The 13686-nt window shown below is 59.8% G+C and overlaps 2 protein-coding genes across 3 annotated transcripts in view; one reads left to right on the top strand and one right to left on the bottom strand.

Annotated features, from left to right (window-relative positions):
* SCNN1B (sodium channel epithelial 1 subunit beta) overlaps positions 1-8690 on the top strand; it is a 58143-nt gene extending 49453 nt beyond the window's left edge. For both annotated transcript variants that reach the window (XM_088801158.1, XM_088801157.1), the window contains exons 6-14: positions 741-844; positions 2483-2646; positions 2969-3076; positions 4978-5095; positions 5618-5693; positions 5775-5832; positions 6461-6522; positions 7516-7591; positions 7782-8690. In XM_088801158.1, coding sequence (XP_088657284.1) covers positions 741-844; positions 2483-2646; positions 2969-3076; positions 4978-5095; positions 5618-5693; positions 5775-5832; positions 6461-6522; positions 7516-7591; positions 7782-8162 — 1147 coding nt within the window. In that variant the 3' untranslated portion in view covers positions 8163-8690. The remainder of the gene's footprint in view (positions 1-740; positions 845-2482; positions 2647-2968; positions 3077-4977; positions 5096-5617; positions 5694-5774; positions 5833-6460; positions 6523-7515; positions 7592-7781) is intronic.
* Positions 8691-12814: 4124 nt separating this feature from the next.
* The window catches only part of COG7 (component of oligomeric golgi complex 7), a 39983-nt gene continuing 39111 nt past the window's right edge, over positions 12815-13686 (bottom strand). Inside the window, exon 17 of the mRNA XM_074322988.2 lies at positions 12815-13189. Coding sequence (XP_074179089.1) covers positions 13023-13189 — 167 coding nt within the window. The 3' untranslated portion in view covers positions 12815-13022. The remainder of the gene's footprint in view (positions 13190-13686) is intronic.

The following is a 13686-nucleotide window of genomic DNA, read 5'->3' as shown; positions in this document are numbered from 1 at the left end:
TCTCCTGACTCACACCCCCCTGAACCTCCACCTCAGTCCACTTCCCTCTTTATCCGAGTTCCCAAGGTTGTCTAGTCCGCCCGCTCTGGATTCTGCCGGAGAGGGTGGCTTCAAATGACAGGGACTTCTTCTTTCACAGAGGAGGCCAGAGGCGCGACATTGAGGTGTAGCAGGGCCGGGCTCCCTCCTCCTCCTGCTGCTTCTGGGGCTCCAGGCGTCCCCCGGCTTGTTCTGCATCACTCCACTCTCTGCCTCGTCCTCACGTGTATCTTCTCCTCCTGTGTCTCTTGTGAGGACACTTGTGACCGGAGTTGGGGCTCACCTGGGTGCTCCAGGCTGAGCTCATCTCAAGGTCCTTCATCGCCACTTGTCCAGAGAAGGTCACTTCACAGGTCCCTGGCATCAGGACCTGGACAAATCTTTTGGGGCCACCGTTCAACCCATGATGTGGCTTACAAGACCCTGCAGACGACACAGATGAAAACATCAAAGCACCTTCTTTTTCATAATTCCTGGCTAAGCCAGAGAGCCTGGGCCCGACCCAAGGGGCCCCCTCCTCCTCTTTCCCAAGGGAGTCTGCGTGTGCACAGGTGCAGGGGGATGGATGCGATGACCTGTAGCTCACCTGTCTGAGCTGTAAGCAAAGGGCAGGGCCCCGCTGTCATGAGCCCTGGACAGCTGACAGCTGGGGAGGCCCCGGCCGGGTGGGTCCTACTTCCAGCTGCTGCTGTTTTTTCCAGGAATTTCACGTCCATCTTCCTCCCTGATTACGGCAATTGTTACATCTTCAACTGGGGCATGAAGGAGGAGGCACTCCCTTCGGCCAACCCTGGAGTTGAGTTCGGTAAGTCTTCGGTCCTCCTGGGGCTTTAACTCCCCACCATGTGGGGCTGAAAGACCAAACTGCCATCAGGCGTTGAGGGGCAGGGCCCGGGTTGGAGGGAGACCAGCATGAGGACGAGCAGTCCTGGGGGAGTCTGTCCTGTGTGCAGGGAGGCCAGGCCCCTTGCCTTCCCAGCCGTCCCTTCGCCCCATGCCCACCTCCCTGGGGTAGTGGCAGGTGTCCCCATTTTGCCCAGGAGCAAAGCGAGGGCCTGGAAGCAGGACTGCTTAGTGGTCAAGAGCTCAGGTGAAACCCCAGTTCCACCCTCAGTCCTGAGCGATGCTGAGCTCGAGACTTAAGCTCTTGGAGCCTCAGTTTCCCCATGCGACGGCGGCCTGCAGTAGCCTCCATGCAGTGTGCCCGTCACGCGGTCACTGTGACATAATCGGGAGAACCGCCCGGCCCGGGACCGGGCACCAACCCATGATGGGCGTCCCAGGAAGTTTTAATAACTCACCCACACCACCTGCTGACACATGGCAGAGCCCTGACTCAGCCTCGTTGCTATGCAGCTTTCGGAGAAAGAGGATGGCAGGGACAGACAGAGGATGAAGGAGACTATGGATGCGAGGAAGTGGGAGGGTCGTTGGCGGAGACTGGTCTCAGGGAAAGGCCAGTGGCCTTTGGGCCAAGAGCCAGCACAGCTAGGAGCAAATCCTCCCTCCCCTCTTGGGTTGCCACCGAGAGGAGCCATCAGGGCTGCTGGTCCGGAGGGGCACGGGTGAGGTGACCACCCTTCCCCACACTGCGTATCAGAGGTGCCAGTCACCTCGCTTTACAGGGGCAGCAGGTGAGGATCTGTGTTAGAACCCCTCAACCCCGCTTCCTCGCTGGGTGACCTCAGACAAGTCCCGTCACCTCTCTGTGCCTCAGTTTCCTCATCTGTGAAACGGGGATGATAGCAGTACCTACCTCATCTGCCTCTTCTGAGAACCCATGAGACTGTGTACAGAAAAGCACTTAGGCCAGCACTTGGCTGGAGCAAACGCCCAATAAATGCCAGCTGTATGGACCCACGCTCCCAGCACAGCGTTGGGGTGCACAAAATATCAGGTCTGGGAGGGAACAGTCAAGTGGGGAAAGCAGACAGACACTAACAGAGGAATCACAAGAGTGAGGCAGGTGCTTCGAAGGAGAGCTGCAGAGCTGGGAGAGGATATAACCGAGACCCTGAGACCTAGTCTGGGTAGTCCAGGAAGGCTTCTGGAGGAGGTGACTGGGGCTGAGATCTGCAGGCAGAGCAGGAGTTTCTAGGTGCAGGGCGAGGGCGGGAACAGCATTCCCAAAGGGCCAGCAGCAGGAAGGAGCGTGAGAGCTAAGAAGGATTGGATGGAGAGAGCCAGGACCTGTGGGAGCACATGGGGGGGGGGGTGCTGTGTGCTCCCCTGGATCTACCTGCGTGTGGAAGAGAGATCTTGAGTGGGGGAGGCGAGAGGAGCCCAGGGAGGAGGCGGAGGTGGCTGGGACCAGGGTGGGGCCGTGGAGAAGACAAGGACCCTGGATTTCCACCAAGTGGACCCGGGGCCTGGACAAGACGGTGGTGAGTGTCCCCTCAGCCTTGGGGTGAATCAGGCAGCGCTCGGCCCTCCTGCCCCACAGGCCTGAAGCTGATCCTGGACATAGGCCAGGAAGACTACGTGCCCTTCCTCACGTCCACGGCTGGTGTCCGGCTGCTGCTCCACGAGCAGAGGTCGTACCCCTTCGTCAAGGATGAGGGCGTCTACGCCATGTCTGGGACGGACACCTCCATCGGGGTGCTGGTGGTACGGCCGCAGCGCCAGGGCGGGCTGAGGGGGACGAGGGTGGCACCCACCTGCCCAGCACCGACCTCCCGTGGCCCGAGAGGAGGGCATCCGGGCCTCCCCCACCCCAGCCTTCCCTCACGGTCCAGTCCTGCCGTCCGCTCTGGCCGGACCCCCGCCAGGGTGGCCAAGCCCTGAGGCCGATGACCAGCGGCACCTGCTGGGGCCTGCGGCCCTCCAGCCCCTTTCAGACCCCGAGACCCACGTGCATGATGGGAGGTGGGTACAGAGTTGGCCTCCTGGGGTGACGAGGGGCCCCCACGGACACCCTCTCTGGACACAGGACAAGCTGGAACGCAAAGGCAAACCCTACAGCCGCTGCACCGTGAATGGCTCCGACGTTCCCATCCGAAACCTCTACAGCAACTACAACACGACCTACTCCATCCAGGTGGGGACACCGCGACCCCAGGGTCCGTCCACAGTACCCGGCCCAGGGCTCAGATCTCTGAGCTGCTCCCGCAGGCTGGGTCTGCGGGGCTTTCGTCACCACACTGTGGTGGAGGGGACTTTGGGACACGTGGGGCTGTGGGGCCAGTCCAGTCCCTGCGTGCTCACCAGGGCCCAGGGCTGCCCGCCTCGCGCCCCCACTCAGCAGGGGTGTCCTTGGGGAGGCCCTGGGTTGCAGTGCTCTCACTAGCGGTCCCCCGAGAGTGAGTGTGAGGTGCTGTGCTAAGGGTCTGCATCATCATTTGATCCTTTCAACACCCCCACTATTAATAGTGGGGCAATAATATACTAACCATAGTTACTAACTATCCTATGGAGTAATGTGCTGAGAACAGCACGCTTATCATGCCAGGACCTCTCCCCAGCGGTTTACACAGATTAAACCATTTAATTTGCACACTACCCTAAAACGTAGATTCTGTTAAAGAGTGAGGACAGTGGTGTAGAGACCCCAGTGCGAATACCTCATCCACTCACCTGGAAGTCCCTCTTTGTATCTGGCCTCAAGCCCCCTTGCTGCACCTGGGGTTTCCCTCTGGTCCTGACCCCCAGGGTCATCCCAGGAGGCCTGGCCCCAGACCCGGCGCCAGTGGAAGGGACAGAATAAATCTTTGCAAAGGTGACAAGTGACCTCTCGCTAACACTTCCTCTCCCAGCCCAATGTGCCTTGGCAGAAAAGGAAACTGAGGCATCACAGGGGGCCACACAGTGCCCCACCTCTGTGTCTGAGAGTCCTGAGCAGGGCAAGGTCTTCTCTCTCACCTCAGTCACCCTCCCCTGTGCCCTCCTGCCTGCCCATCCTGTCCAGCTGACCTCGTCCACTGCACACACTGCCCTGCTTGTGATGAGAACTCGGGGACCTTCCCAGCCTCTGGAGGGAGGGACAGACAGACAGACAGACAGACAAGGCAGCATGGCGAGGTGGGCAGCGTGGAGTCAGAGCCATGGGGGCTCCAGCCCCTGAGACCTCATTCCAGAAAAACCTCAATTACTGCTTCTTCCAGGGCAGTAGCCACACTAGCCAGACTGTGGCAAAGACCCAGGCCCGGGTCACGTGCTCTGTCCGCCCCGCCCCACCTCCAGCCTCAGTCATGGGGCTGGGGGACCCAGAGGAGACACGCGGTCTGGAAGACTGCAGGACACTTGCCCAAAGCCAGAACTTCTCAGTGGACGCCCCCGCCCCGGCCCAGCTCTTCCCTGCTGCTGCCGTTCCCCCTGCCTGCCGCCCTGTTTCCTGCCCCAGACCAAGTGCTTGCAGAGGCCGGGCCAGCCCTCACGACCTTAGCTGACAGTACGACTGCCACCCCCTTCCACCCATGGGTAAACTGAGGCTCAGAAGTTAGTAGCTGGCTGCAGGATACAGCAGGTCTCCGAGTGGGCTGAAACCAGGTCGGAATGACCTGGAAATCCAGTGGGAGTACAGTTGCCACATCCAGCCCCCTCCCAAGGGACCTTCTGTAGCTCACTTCCTCTCTCGTTAGCGCTAGGCATTCAGACATCACCCATCTCCTCGCTCTCCAGGAAGCAGGCGCTCGGAGCAAGCCCCCCCATCTTCCCTCCATCGGAGGGTCAGCTTTAGTATTTGGAACAAGCCATCCCTCCCCATGTCGTCTGTGGGGCCCCAGCTCAGAAAGTGGTGGGGGCCATCCTCACAGAGCTGGGGTCTGACATGAGTCCCTCCGCAGGGGCCAGGCCAGGGCCGGCCAGGAGGCACAGCTCAGCCACCTCAGCACCACTACCCGCCAGACCCCTCCCGTGCCCTTGCCCCCCTGGGCCCCTCCTCCAGGGCGGGGTGGGGACATCACCACTTCTGTTTGTGTCTCCCCCTGCCCCCCACCCCAGGCCTGCATTGGCTCGTGCTTCCAAGACCACATGATCCAGAACTGCACCTGTGGCCATTACCTGTACCCGCTGCCCCACGGAGAGAAATACTGCAACAGCCAGGAGTTCCCAGACTGGGGTGAGTGGGGGCTCCGGCATCGGCGCCCAGCCCGCTGGGCACTGCCCACCAAGGCTCTGGCCACCAGGGAGGGGCCAGCTGGAGTCCTGGTGGCCTGGAGTCCAAACGCCCGTGGATGTTGCAGGCGGCAGGCAGAGTCCCACCACCTATTAAAACCAACAAAATGTGGGGATAAGAGCAGCACACTTTACCCCTCACATGAGCGTAGCCCCCCCCCCCCGCTGGCCTCCACCCGGAGCGGGACGACAGGCAGAAGGAAGCTGCCCTGACCCTGCTGAGCGGGGTCTGGATGTCTGGGGAGAGGCTCCCCCAGGCCAGGCTGGGCCAAGATGGCTGCAGAGGGGGCTCAGGGGCTGGATGGGTCTCGATGGGGAGTCTGGACTGAGACAACTGCCCCAGCAGCAAACACAGACCTTAGGGAGCCCAGGGCTGGGAGGGCAGAGGCAGCCAGAGGCTCACAGGAGTAGAGGAGAGAACCTGGAAAACCTGCTCCAAGTCTCTGCCCCCCTCCCCCCTGCTCAGCCTACTGCTACTCCGAGCTGCGCAGGAGCTTGGACCAGAGGGAGTCCTGCATCCGGATGTGTAAGGAGTCCTGCAAGTGAGTGGGGGGGGCAGGGCACAGCGGGGTGGGGGGGGACACTGCCAACTCCACAGCCACAGGGTGTCTTCTCTCTTCCAGTGACACCCAGTACAAGATGACCATCTCCATGGCCGACTGGCCTTCTGAGGCCTCTGAGGTGGGAAGGGGCAGTGGCCAAGCACCTGGAGGGGGGACAGGTCTGGGCGGAGGCGGCAGGCTGCCTGGAACATGGAGAGGGTGCGCTTTCCTCCCTGCCCTCTCTGCCCCCTTCCCCCCAGTGCTGGGGGCAGAGCAGTGGCCCAGACTTACGGTGCTTCCCTTCTAGTCAGAGAGACAGATGATACGCAGAAGTAAGGCCATTTCAAGTGTAACAATGGCTGTGAAGGAAGTAAACCGATGATGCGAGTGTGACCGGGGAAACCTCTTTAGATAGGTGGTCAGGGAGGACGCCCTAGGAAGGCGACATTTGAGTTAAAATGGAGGATGGCGCTGAGCCAGCCATGTGCAGGGGTGGGGAGGAGACCCCGGACAGAGGAACAGCAGGGCAAGGGTCGGGGTGGGAAAGAGCTGGCAGAGGACGGCGGGCCTCTGGGGGACGAGCCAGAGAGCCGAGAGCATTCTCCCCGCGACTGCACCACACCGTGCACTGTTACCTTCCTGCTCCCTGTCCTAACACCGTCCTTCAGGAGGACAGAGCTGTGGTCTGTCTCGCACAGTTGGCAGGACCCACAGTTGGGAGGCAATGCTGCAGGGCCATCTGCTTCAGCCGCTTTCTTGGGTTGCAGGACTGGATTTTCCATGTCTTGTCTCAGGAGCGGGACCAAAGCACCAATATCACCTTGAGCAGGTAAGCCTGGAGTCTGGGGGGCCAGGGGGGGTTGGGGAAGGCGGAAAAGGGCAGGAACCAGAGCCTCGAGAGAGGGGTCTGGACATAGGTCAGCTATTCAGACACTTTCTCACACTGGTCAGATCAAGGAGCAAGTGAGAGAAGCAATGGGAGTGAGAGAAAGGCCAGGCAGGGGGCTCAGAGTCTGTCACTCCCGAAAGGAGGGCCTGTTCCTCCATCTGTCACCCACCCACCTGCCCATCCACCCACCTATCCATCATCTAGCCATCCATCCATCCACCCACCCAGGCTCCATCCATTTATCCATCTTTCCTTCCATTCAACACAAACATGCATTGAGCACAGGAAAGACACAGACCAACACTCTCAGGCAGCTCGAGTCTAGAGGCCTGGATGCCATCGGAGGTCACAGTGATGAGTGTACCAGACCCTCCCTGTGGGCACTCGGCAGGAAAGGAGCCTCCATCTCCTGAGACATAAGGGCGGTCCGTGTAGGGAGGTGGCACTTGAACCAACCCTCCAAGGAGGAGTAGGAACTATTCAGACAAGTAAAAGGCAAAGGTGTCCAGGCAGAAGCTCGGAGGGGAGAGGGCACAGGCTTTGGGAAGGCCATCAGGTGTAGGGGGAGGCCCACTCAGCTCCCCGTCTCTGCCCCAGGTCCCCTGACACAGGGGCAAGTTTAGGCCTCTATGCAGAGTCTACTGCATGTGGGCTGAGCCATCCTGGGGTGGGTGGGAGGGGCAGCTCAGAGCCCGTCCTCAGCGCATCCTTTAGGGAGCTGGCTCAGAAAGGGGCCCATTGGATCGGTGCTGGGCAGCGGTGCCCTTTGTGGCCCAAGACCCAGAGGGGCCAGGGAGGGCTGCACTGTTGACTCTTCTTGGGCTGGGCTGTGAGAAGCTCGAGCAGAGGGTGGCCCTTTGGCTGCCTTTGGTATGTGCGTGTGTGTGCGCACCTCGAGCAAAAGGCATCAGCCCTTCTCGCTGCCTCCTGCAGGAAGGGGATTGTCAAGCTCAATATCTACTTCCAAGAATTCAACTACCGTACCATTGAGGAGTCAGCAGCGTACAACGTGAGTTTGGGGGCCCCCCACCTCCGCCCTGCACCCTGAGGGTGAGGAGGGTTCCCAGCCCTGCAGAGGAGGCAGGCAGGTCCTGGGGCTGAGGTGGTCCCTTCCCCCTTCCCGGCTAGCAGCTGGGCTCCAGGCAGGCCGGTGGGGCTGGACCCCACCCCGTCAGGCCCTCAGCCCCCGCTCCCCGCAGATGGTCTGGCTGCTCTCCAACCTGGGCGGCCAGTTCGGCTTCTGGATGGGGGGCTCGGTGCTGTGCCTCGTCGAGTTCGCAGAGATCGTCATCGACTTCCTGTGGATCACGGTCATCAAGCTGGTGGCCTTCTCCAAGGGCCTGCGGCAGCGGCGGGCCCAGGCGCGCTACGCCGGCCCGCCGCCCACGGTGGCCGAGCTCGTGGAGGCCCACAGCAACTTCGCCTTCCAGCCCGACCCGGACGACCAGGGCCCCGACCCTGGCGCCTACGTGCACGAGCAGGCCCTGCCCATCCCGGGCACCCCACCCCCCAACTATGACTCCCTGCGTCTGCAGCCACTGGACGTCATCGAGTCAGACAGTGACGGCGATGCCGTCTAGCCCCCGGCCCTGCCCACCCTGGGCAACCCAAGAACTCGGACCTGAGAAGCTGAGACCAGTGCCCAGGGCTTCATGTTATTGTGCCCTCTGCAAAGGGCTGGGAGGATGGGTGTCCTGGCCCAGTGTGCGTCCCTCCAGGAGAGGCCAGCAGCCCCTGGCCACTCCCAGGCTGCCGGCTCCATAGGGTCAGTGCTGGGACGGAGGTGGAAATTGTGTCCTTTGGTTCCTGCCCAGCCCCCAACCCAGCCTGAGGCCAGGTCCCCGCCCCCCTGGGCTCCAGAGACCCCAGAACACCCTTCCCCGGGGACAAGCCACCTCTATCCCAGTGCCAGTCACCATCTGCTCCAGAGACAAACAGGTGGGCATGCCGTGTCGTCGGTCCCCAGAATCGGTGCCTTTTCCTTGTGGCCTTGGCTGGCCTCTGTGAATGGGATTGGATGAGGGTAGCGAAGAGCATCAGGTGTGGAGCACGGGGTGCTGCCAGGTGGCATGTTTTGTCCTAGAAAATAAAAGTAGAAAAGGAGAAAACACCGAGTCGAGCTGTGTTCTTTGTCTGACAGGGCAGCCAGAGTGCCCTGACCCAGCAGTGCCATGACAGCCACGCTGGCGTGGGAGCCAAGGCCTGGACAAGGCAAGGCCCCACGCAGGGGACTTTGAAAGTCCCTTTCGTGTTGTCTCTGAACTAGTGACCTTACAACTTTTTTAATGCCACCCGCTGACTTCTTTGGGTTATAAGGACAGAGAGAGACAAAGGGAAAGGAGGGGAAACACTCCAACTGGCTGAAGCTCAGGCAGCTCAAAAAAAAGAAAAGAAAAGAAAAGAAAAAAGCCATCTCCAACTCCAAACTCAGCAAGCACAGCTGGGACAGGGCAACTCTTCCCAACTGTCACAGCAAGTTCCCAGGCTGACTCTCACTGGTCACGGAATGGGTCACATGCCTGCCTCAGAACCAATCAGTGGCCAGCTGGCCAGGCTGCTGGGCTGGTCAGACCCCACCCACACCTGAGGCCGGTTGGCTCCCAGCAGAATCCCGTGGTTTGGGGGTGCTGGGGACATGGCTCCCAGGGGTGCTGGATAAAATAAAGATACCGAGTTAAATATGAATTTCAGGTAAACAACAAATACATTTTTGAAATGTGTCCATGTAATATTTGAGATAGATCGTGCTAATGAATTACCTGTTTTTCTGAAATTCAGATTTAACTGAGCATCTTGTATTTTTAACTGCCAAATAGGCCACCCGAAGGGCTCCCCAGAGAGAGGTCAGGAAGCTTTTATGGAAGAATCGGTATGGCCGGAGCAGACAGCTGACCGCTCCCTCATGGCAGGGCCCTGCTGTCACCTGCTGGTGCCAGCGGTGAAGGAGCTGTGGCTTTCGAGCCTGGCATCCGAGGGCCCAGCCGGCAAACAAGTTGGCCTCCCATCAAGGGCACAGGGGGGCACCTGTGGGGAAAGGAGGTGCCGCAGACTCGGTGGCAGTCTGGCCACAGGCAGCTCCGCTAGGGGACTAAGTAAGGAGGGCCTGGGAGAAGCTGGTGTCCCTGCCCAAGGCCCGGCGGGGATGCAGGCTGGAGTCACAGCTCGTGGTCGTCACCACGGGACTACTGTGCCTCCCACTTTTTATTAGCAGGAGCGGTTGTTGTCACCACTCACCACTATCAGTTGTCATCAGACAATGGCTACATTGTATCAGGCGCTTACCACATGTCTGGCACCAGGCCAGGTACTTTATAAGCCTTATTTCACTTAATTCTCATAACCACTGAGAAATATTACCCCACTTCACAGATAAATAAATTGAGGCTCGGAGAGGTGAAGTAAGGTACCCAGGATTGCTATTCTAGTGACAAAGGTGGGACTCCAGCCTCATGCTCTTGCTGCCGGTGGTCACTGGGATGCCAATCCCTTAGCAGAGCCCAAGGCTCACCCGATGTTATGGGGCAGGTACTGGCATGACGATCGAGGTCCTCTGCCAGCTTTCTGAACTGACGTAAGCTGAAAAGGGAACACGTTGGTTCTTATCACAGAAGTGCAGGGACTCAGGCATGGCTGTATCCAGGGGCTCACCTGGGTCTAGTGGTTTCTCAGCTCCTGGCTGATTGCCCAGCATGGAGTCCCCCTCAGAGAGGTTCCCCCAACAGCCCCAGGCTCCACCCCTCAGCACAGGCACCAGGATGGGATCAAAGCCCCCCTTCTCAGCATCCCATCAAAAGCCTGAGAACGAGGCTCATCCTGAACCAATCACTGATGGTAAGGGAGACGCTATCTGGCCGGCCCTGGGTGGGGCCGTGGTGGGAAAGCCCCTGATGACACCCGTGAGAGGGTCTGTTCAGGGACATTTTTTTAAATGTATTTTTCAGTTTCAGCTGGCATTCAATATTCAGCCTTGACATGGCTTCTTCTCTCTGTCCTTAGTTGTACGGCTTTTGCTCAGCTGGGTTTCAGGTGGTTCTCGAGGGTGACTGTTGTGTAGTTTGTCTGTAAGTTGGATGTGGCTGTGGGAGGGGACGAGCCCAGAGTTTACTTGCTCTGCCAACTTGACCGGAAGTCGAGACTCTCAGAGACACTTTGCAGCAGGAATGGGAAGGGCGCTTCCTGCCCCCGAGCTGCCCAAAGACGGGAACCATGCTGCTGCTGGGCGTCAGCTGCCCTCCCTTCTCTCGGGGGAGCATGGAGGGCCCGGGCAGGCTCCAAGCAGGCAGACAGGCACTGCCTTGCCCCCCAGATGGGGAGAGAAACACTGTGCTGTCCCTCGGCTGGGGCCCTGTCCGAGCCCTTTCGGTTGGCAGGGCCCAAACTGCCCAGAAACGGCAGTGGGTAATTCCCACCTCCCCCCAACAGGGAAGATCGGTCGGTTACAGAGCTGGGGGACGGTGACGTTAACACGGCGCACGTCATCCAGGCCACTGCCCGCACAGTACCTCAGGGGCTCTTCAGATCACCCTGTGGGTTAGGGACCATTACACCCGTCTGCAGGTTAGATGAGGCTCGCAGAGGGGACGTGACTTTCCCAAGGTCACTCAGCTGGGAGGTGGCGAAGCTGGGACTCAAAGCCCAGCGGCTCTCGCCGACACTGGTGCAGAGCTCACCGCAGGGGTTTCCACTAGAGCAGCTCGCTGTGCCTCCCAGGCCGCTGGCCCCCCTTTCTCGAGGCGCCTGGCTGGACCCGCCAGGCAGTGTGGGACCCACCGCGAGAAACCAGGTCTTTTTCTCGGTGCGACTTTGCAGCTGATGCTTTTCTGGGTCCAGCAAAACTGGTTCCAAGGCTGTGAGGACAGAGAGTGAAAGAAGCCCTGACAACCCAGTGAGATGCTGCTGCCTGACAGCCAGGTGAGGCTGGTTCCTGAGAGGCATAGGCACACGGTGCCACTCCAGGCACAGGTGTGATGTCCCCACTGGGATGGTGTCACAAGCTTGCCTCCAGCCCCAGTGGTCGGGAGCGGGGGTGCCCGTCGCCAGGCCTGCTCTGCACCCCAGCACTGCCACGTGAGAGCTCGGTGACTCTGGGCAATCCCCCTATACCCCTCCAAACCCGTCCCTTTGTGTAGGATGGGGCCGTCTGTGCCAGTTCCACAAGGGACCCCGTGACACCCTGCTGCCCTCCCCTCCCTTGGGATCCAAACCCAGTGTGCTCAGAGCTGCAACTGCCCAGCCCCAGCAAGAAATCCTGAATGGTCTCAGCCAGGGGTTCTCTCCTGGAGGTGATTCTGGCCCTTGGACAACGTCTGGAGACCTTTCTGGTTGTCACATCACGCCTCAGGGAGCACCTCCACCATGGCAGAGCTGTCCGGCCCAATAGCACTAGTGTCCAGGCTGACAGACCCTGTGGAGCCAGTCCTGTCCCCACCCTCCCAGCCTTCCTTGCAGCTGGGGAGATGTCCGTTGACTGAGAAATGGCCAGTGAGGCCTGGGGGCAGGTCAACGGGGGCTTCCAGGAAGGCCTCTGCCTGCTGGTGGAAGGCACAGAGTTACTGCCTGAGCGCGGCCTCTGCTACAGCCGCCTGAGGCGGACGACATACCTGCTGCCGCCAAGGACGGGGCATCCAGCACGCGGGGAAAGGACGCGATCACAGAGGCGCTGGCCCTGGTCCTGACAGTCCAGCCGCCGAATCAGTGCCGTCGCCGCCGTCGCACAGCTTGTTACTGAGAAAAAGCAACTTCTATTTGAGTCACTCAAACTATATTATTGTTCCTTGTAGCCAAGTACCCCCTTACGAGACACAGAAGCTACCGGCAAAAAAAAAAAAAAGATAGAATCCGCACCATCCCGTGAGTTTTAAAGGTCAGAGGAAAAGCCCAAGTCCTCACAATGGCCCACAGGCTGTGGGGAGCCGGTCCCCCATCCTCTGACCTTACTTCCTGTTCCTGCCACTGACCTTGGTGGCCCCGGGGCCTGGTCCCACTGCCCTCTGCCTGACTGCTCGTCCTGTGGCTCTGCTGCGTCCCGCACCCTCTAGGTTTCGGGCTTACCTGCCCTCTTACCCCAGGCGGCTTTCAGTCCTGACTGCTCTTGTCCCAACATCTGAAACTGTCCTTTGTTGGTTTACCTGATTCTCCCTCCCTCCTGTCCCATGACAGTTGTGTCCCCAGGGCGTAAGACACGGAGTGTGGCAAGCATCCAAATGTTCACAGAGAAAAGAAAACAGCCTTCTTGCATTTCAAAGTATTTATTAATTCCATTTTCAAGATTGGATCATTTAAAAAGTCATCTGAAAATTCCTCTAATAAATAATTTATCCTAATTTACAACTTATTTGTGATGATACAAATGAACCAAGTCTTTTTCAAACAAGTTCTGCCCAATCCCGAGCCGTTTCCGCACGAAGCCACCTGTACAGCTGCCGGGCACGGGCGCGGGCTCAGTACTGCACACCACGCATGGCGGCCACTGTGCTGCTCAGACGCCGCGGCAGGCCCCGGCTGGCCTGCCTGTAGTCCTCGGGCTTGGTCTTCAGCAGCGTCCCGACATGCCGGAGGGTGCGGGAGGGCTGCAGGCCCAGGGCGTCCATCACGTTGATCAGGTAGTCTGTGGGGGCGGAGGGGCAGACACAGCTCGCCAGACTCAGCATCAGGAGGAACAGGCCCCACAGCCCCCGGTGTAAGAACGAGACACCCCAGCCCCCAAATGCTGGTGCATGCTCTGCCCTCAGCGGGTGCCCTCGACCCCGAGGGTCTTTCCAAGAGTGTCAGGCCTGAGTGAGGCCGAGTGCAGGAAGTCTGACTTTGCAAAGGGCCAGCACCATTCCGCCACCCCCTTCCCACTGAGACACTGGACTCTCCAGCCGACCTCACCAGAAGCTCCACACTGGGGCCTGCTGGCCCCGTGAGCTCATCAGAGCAGACACTAAAGATGTCCCAGCAGAGCCGCCCTCATGCTGGTGGGGGGTTGCCTAACATGACGCAGGTTCCCACACGTCCCAGACGACCCCTTGGGGTGCTAAAGACTGACTCCTGAGCGCACCCCAGACCACATCACTGAGAACCTCCAAGGAAGCCCTTGGGCCCCACAAACCTAAGCACCAG

The sequence above is a fragment of the Rhinolophus sinicus genome, chromosome 10, assembly GCF_057876585.1.
Source record: "Rhinolophus sinicus isolate RSI-liver-muscle chromosome 10, RSI-T2T, whole genome shotgun sequence".
Classification (NCBI taxonomy): domain Eukaryota; kingdom Metazoa; phylum Chordata; class Mammalia; order Chiroptera; family Rhinolophidae; genus Rhinolophus; species Rhinolophus sinicus.
The sequence above is the reverse complement of the archived record's forward strand: the minus strand, read 5'-3'. Positions and strand labels throughout refer to the sequence as shown.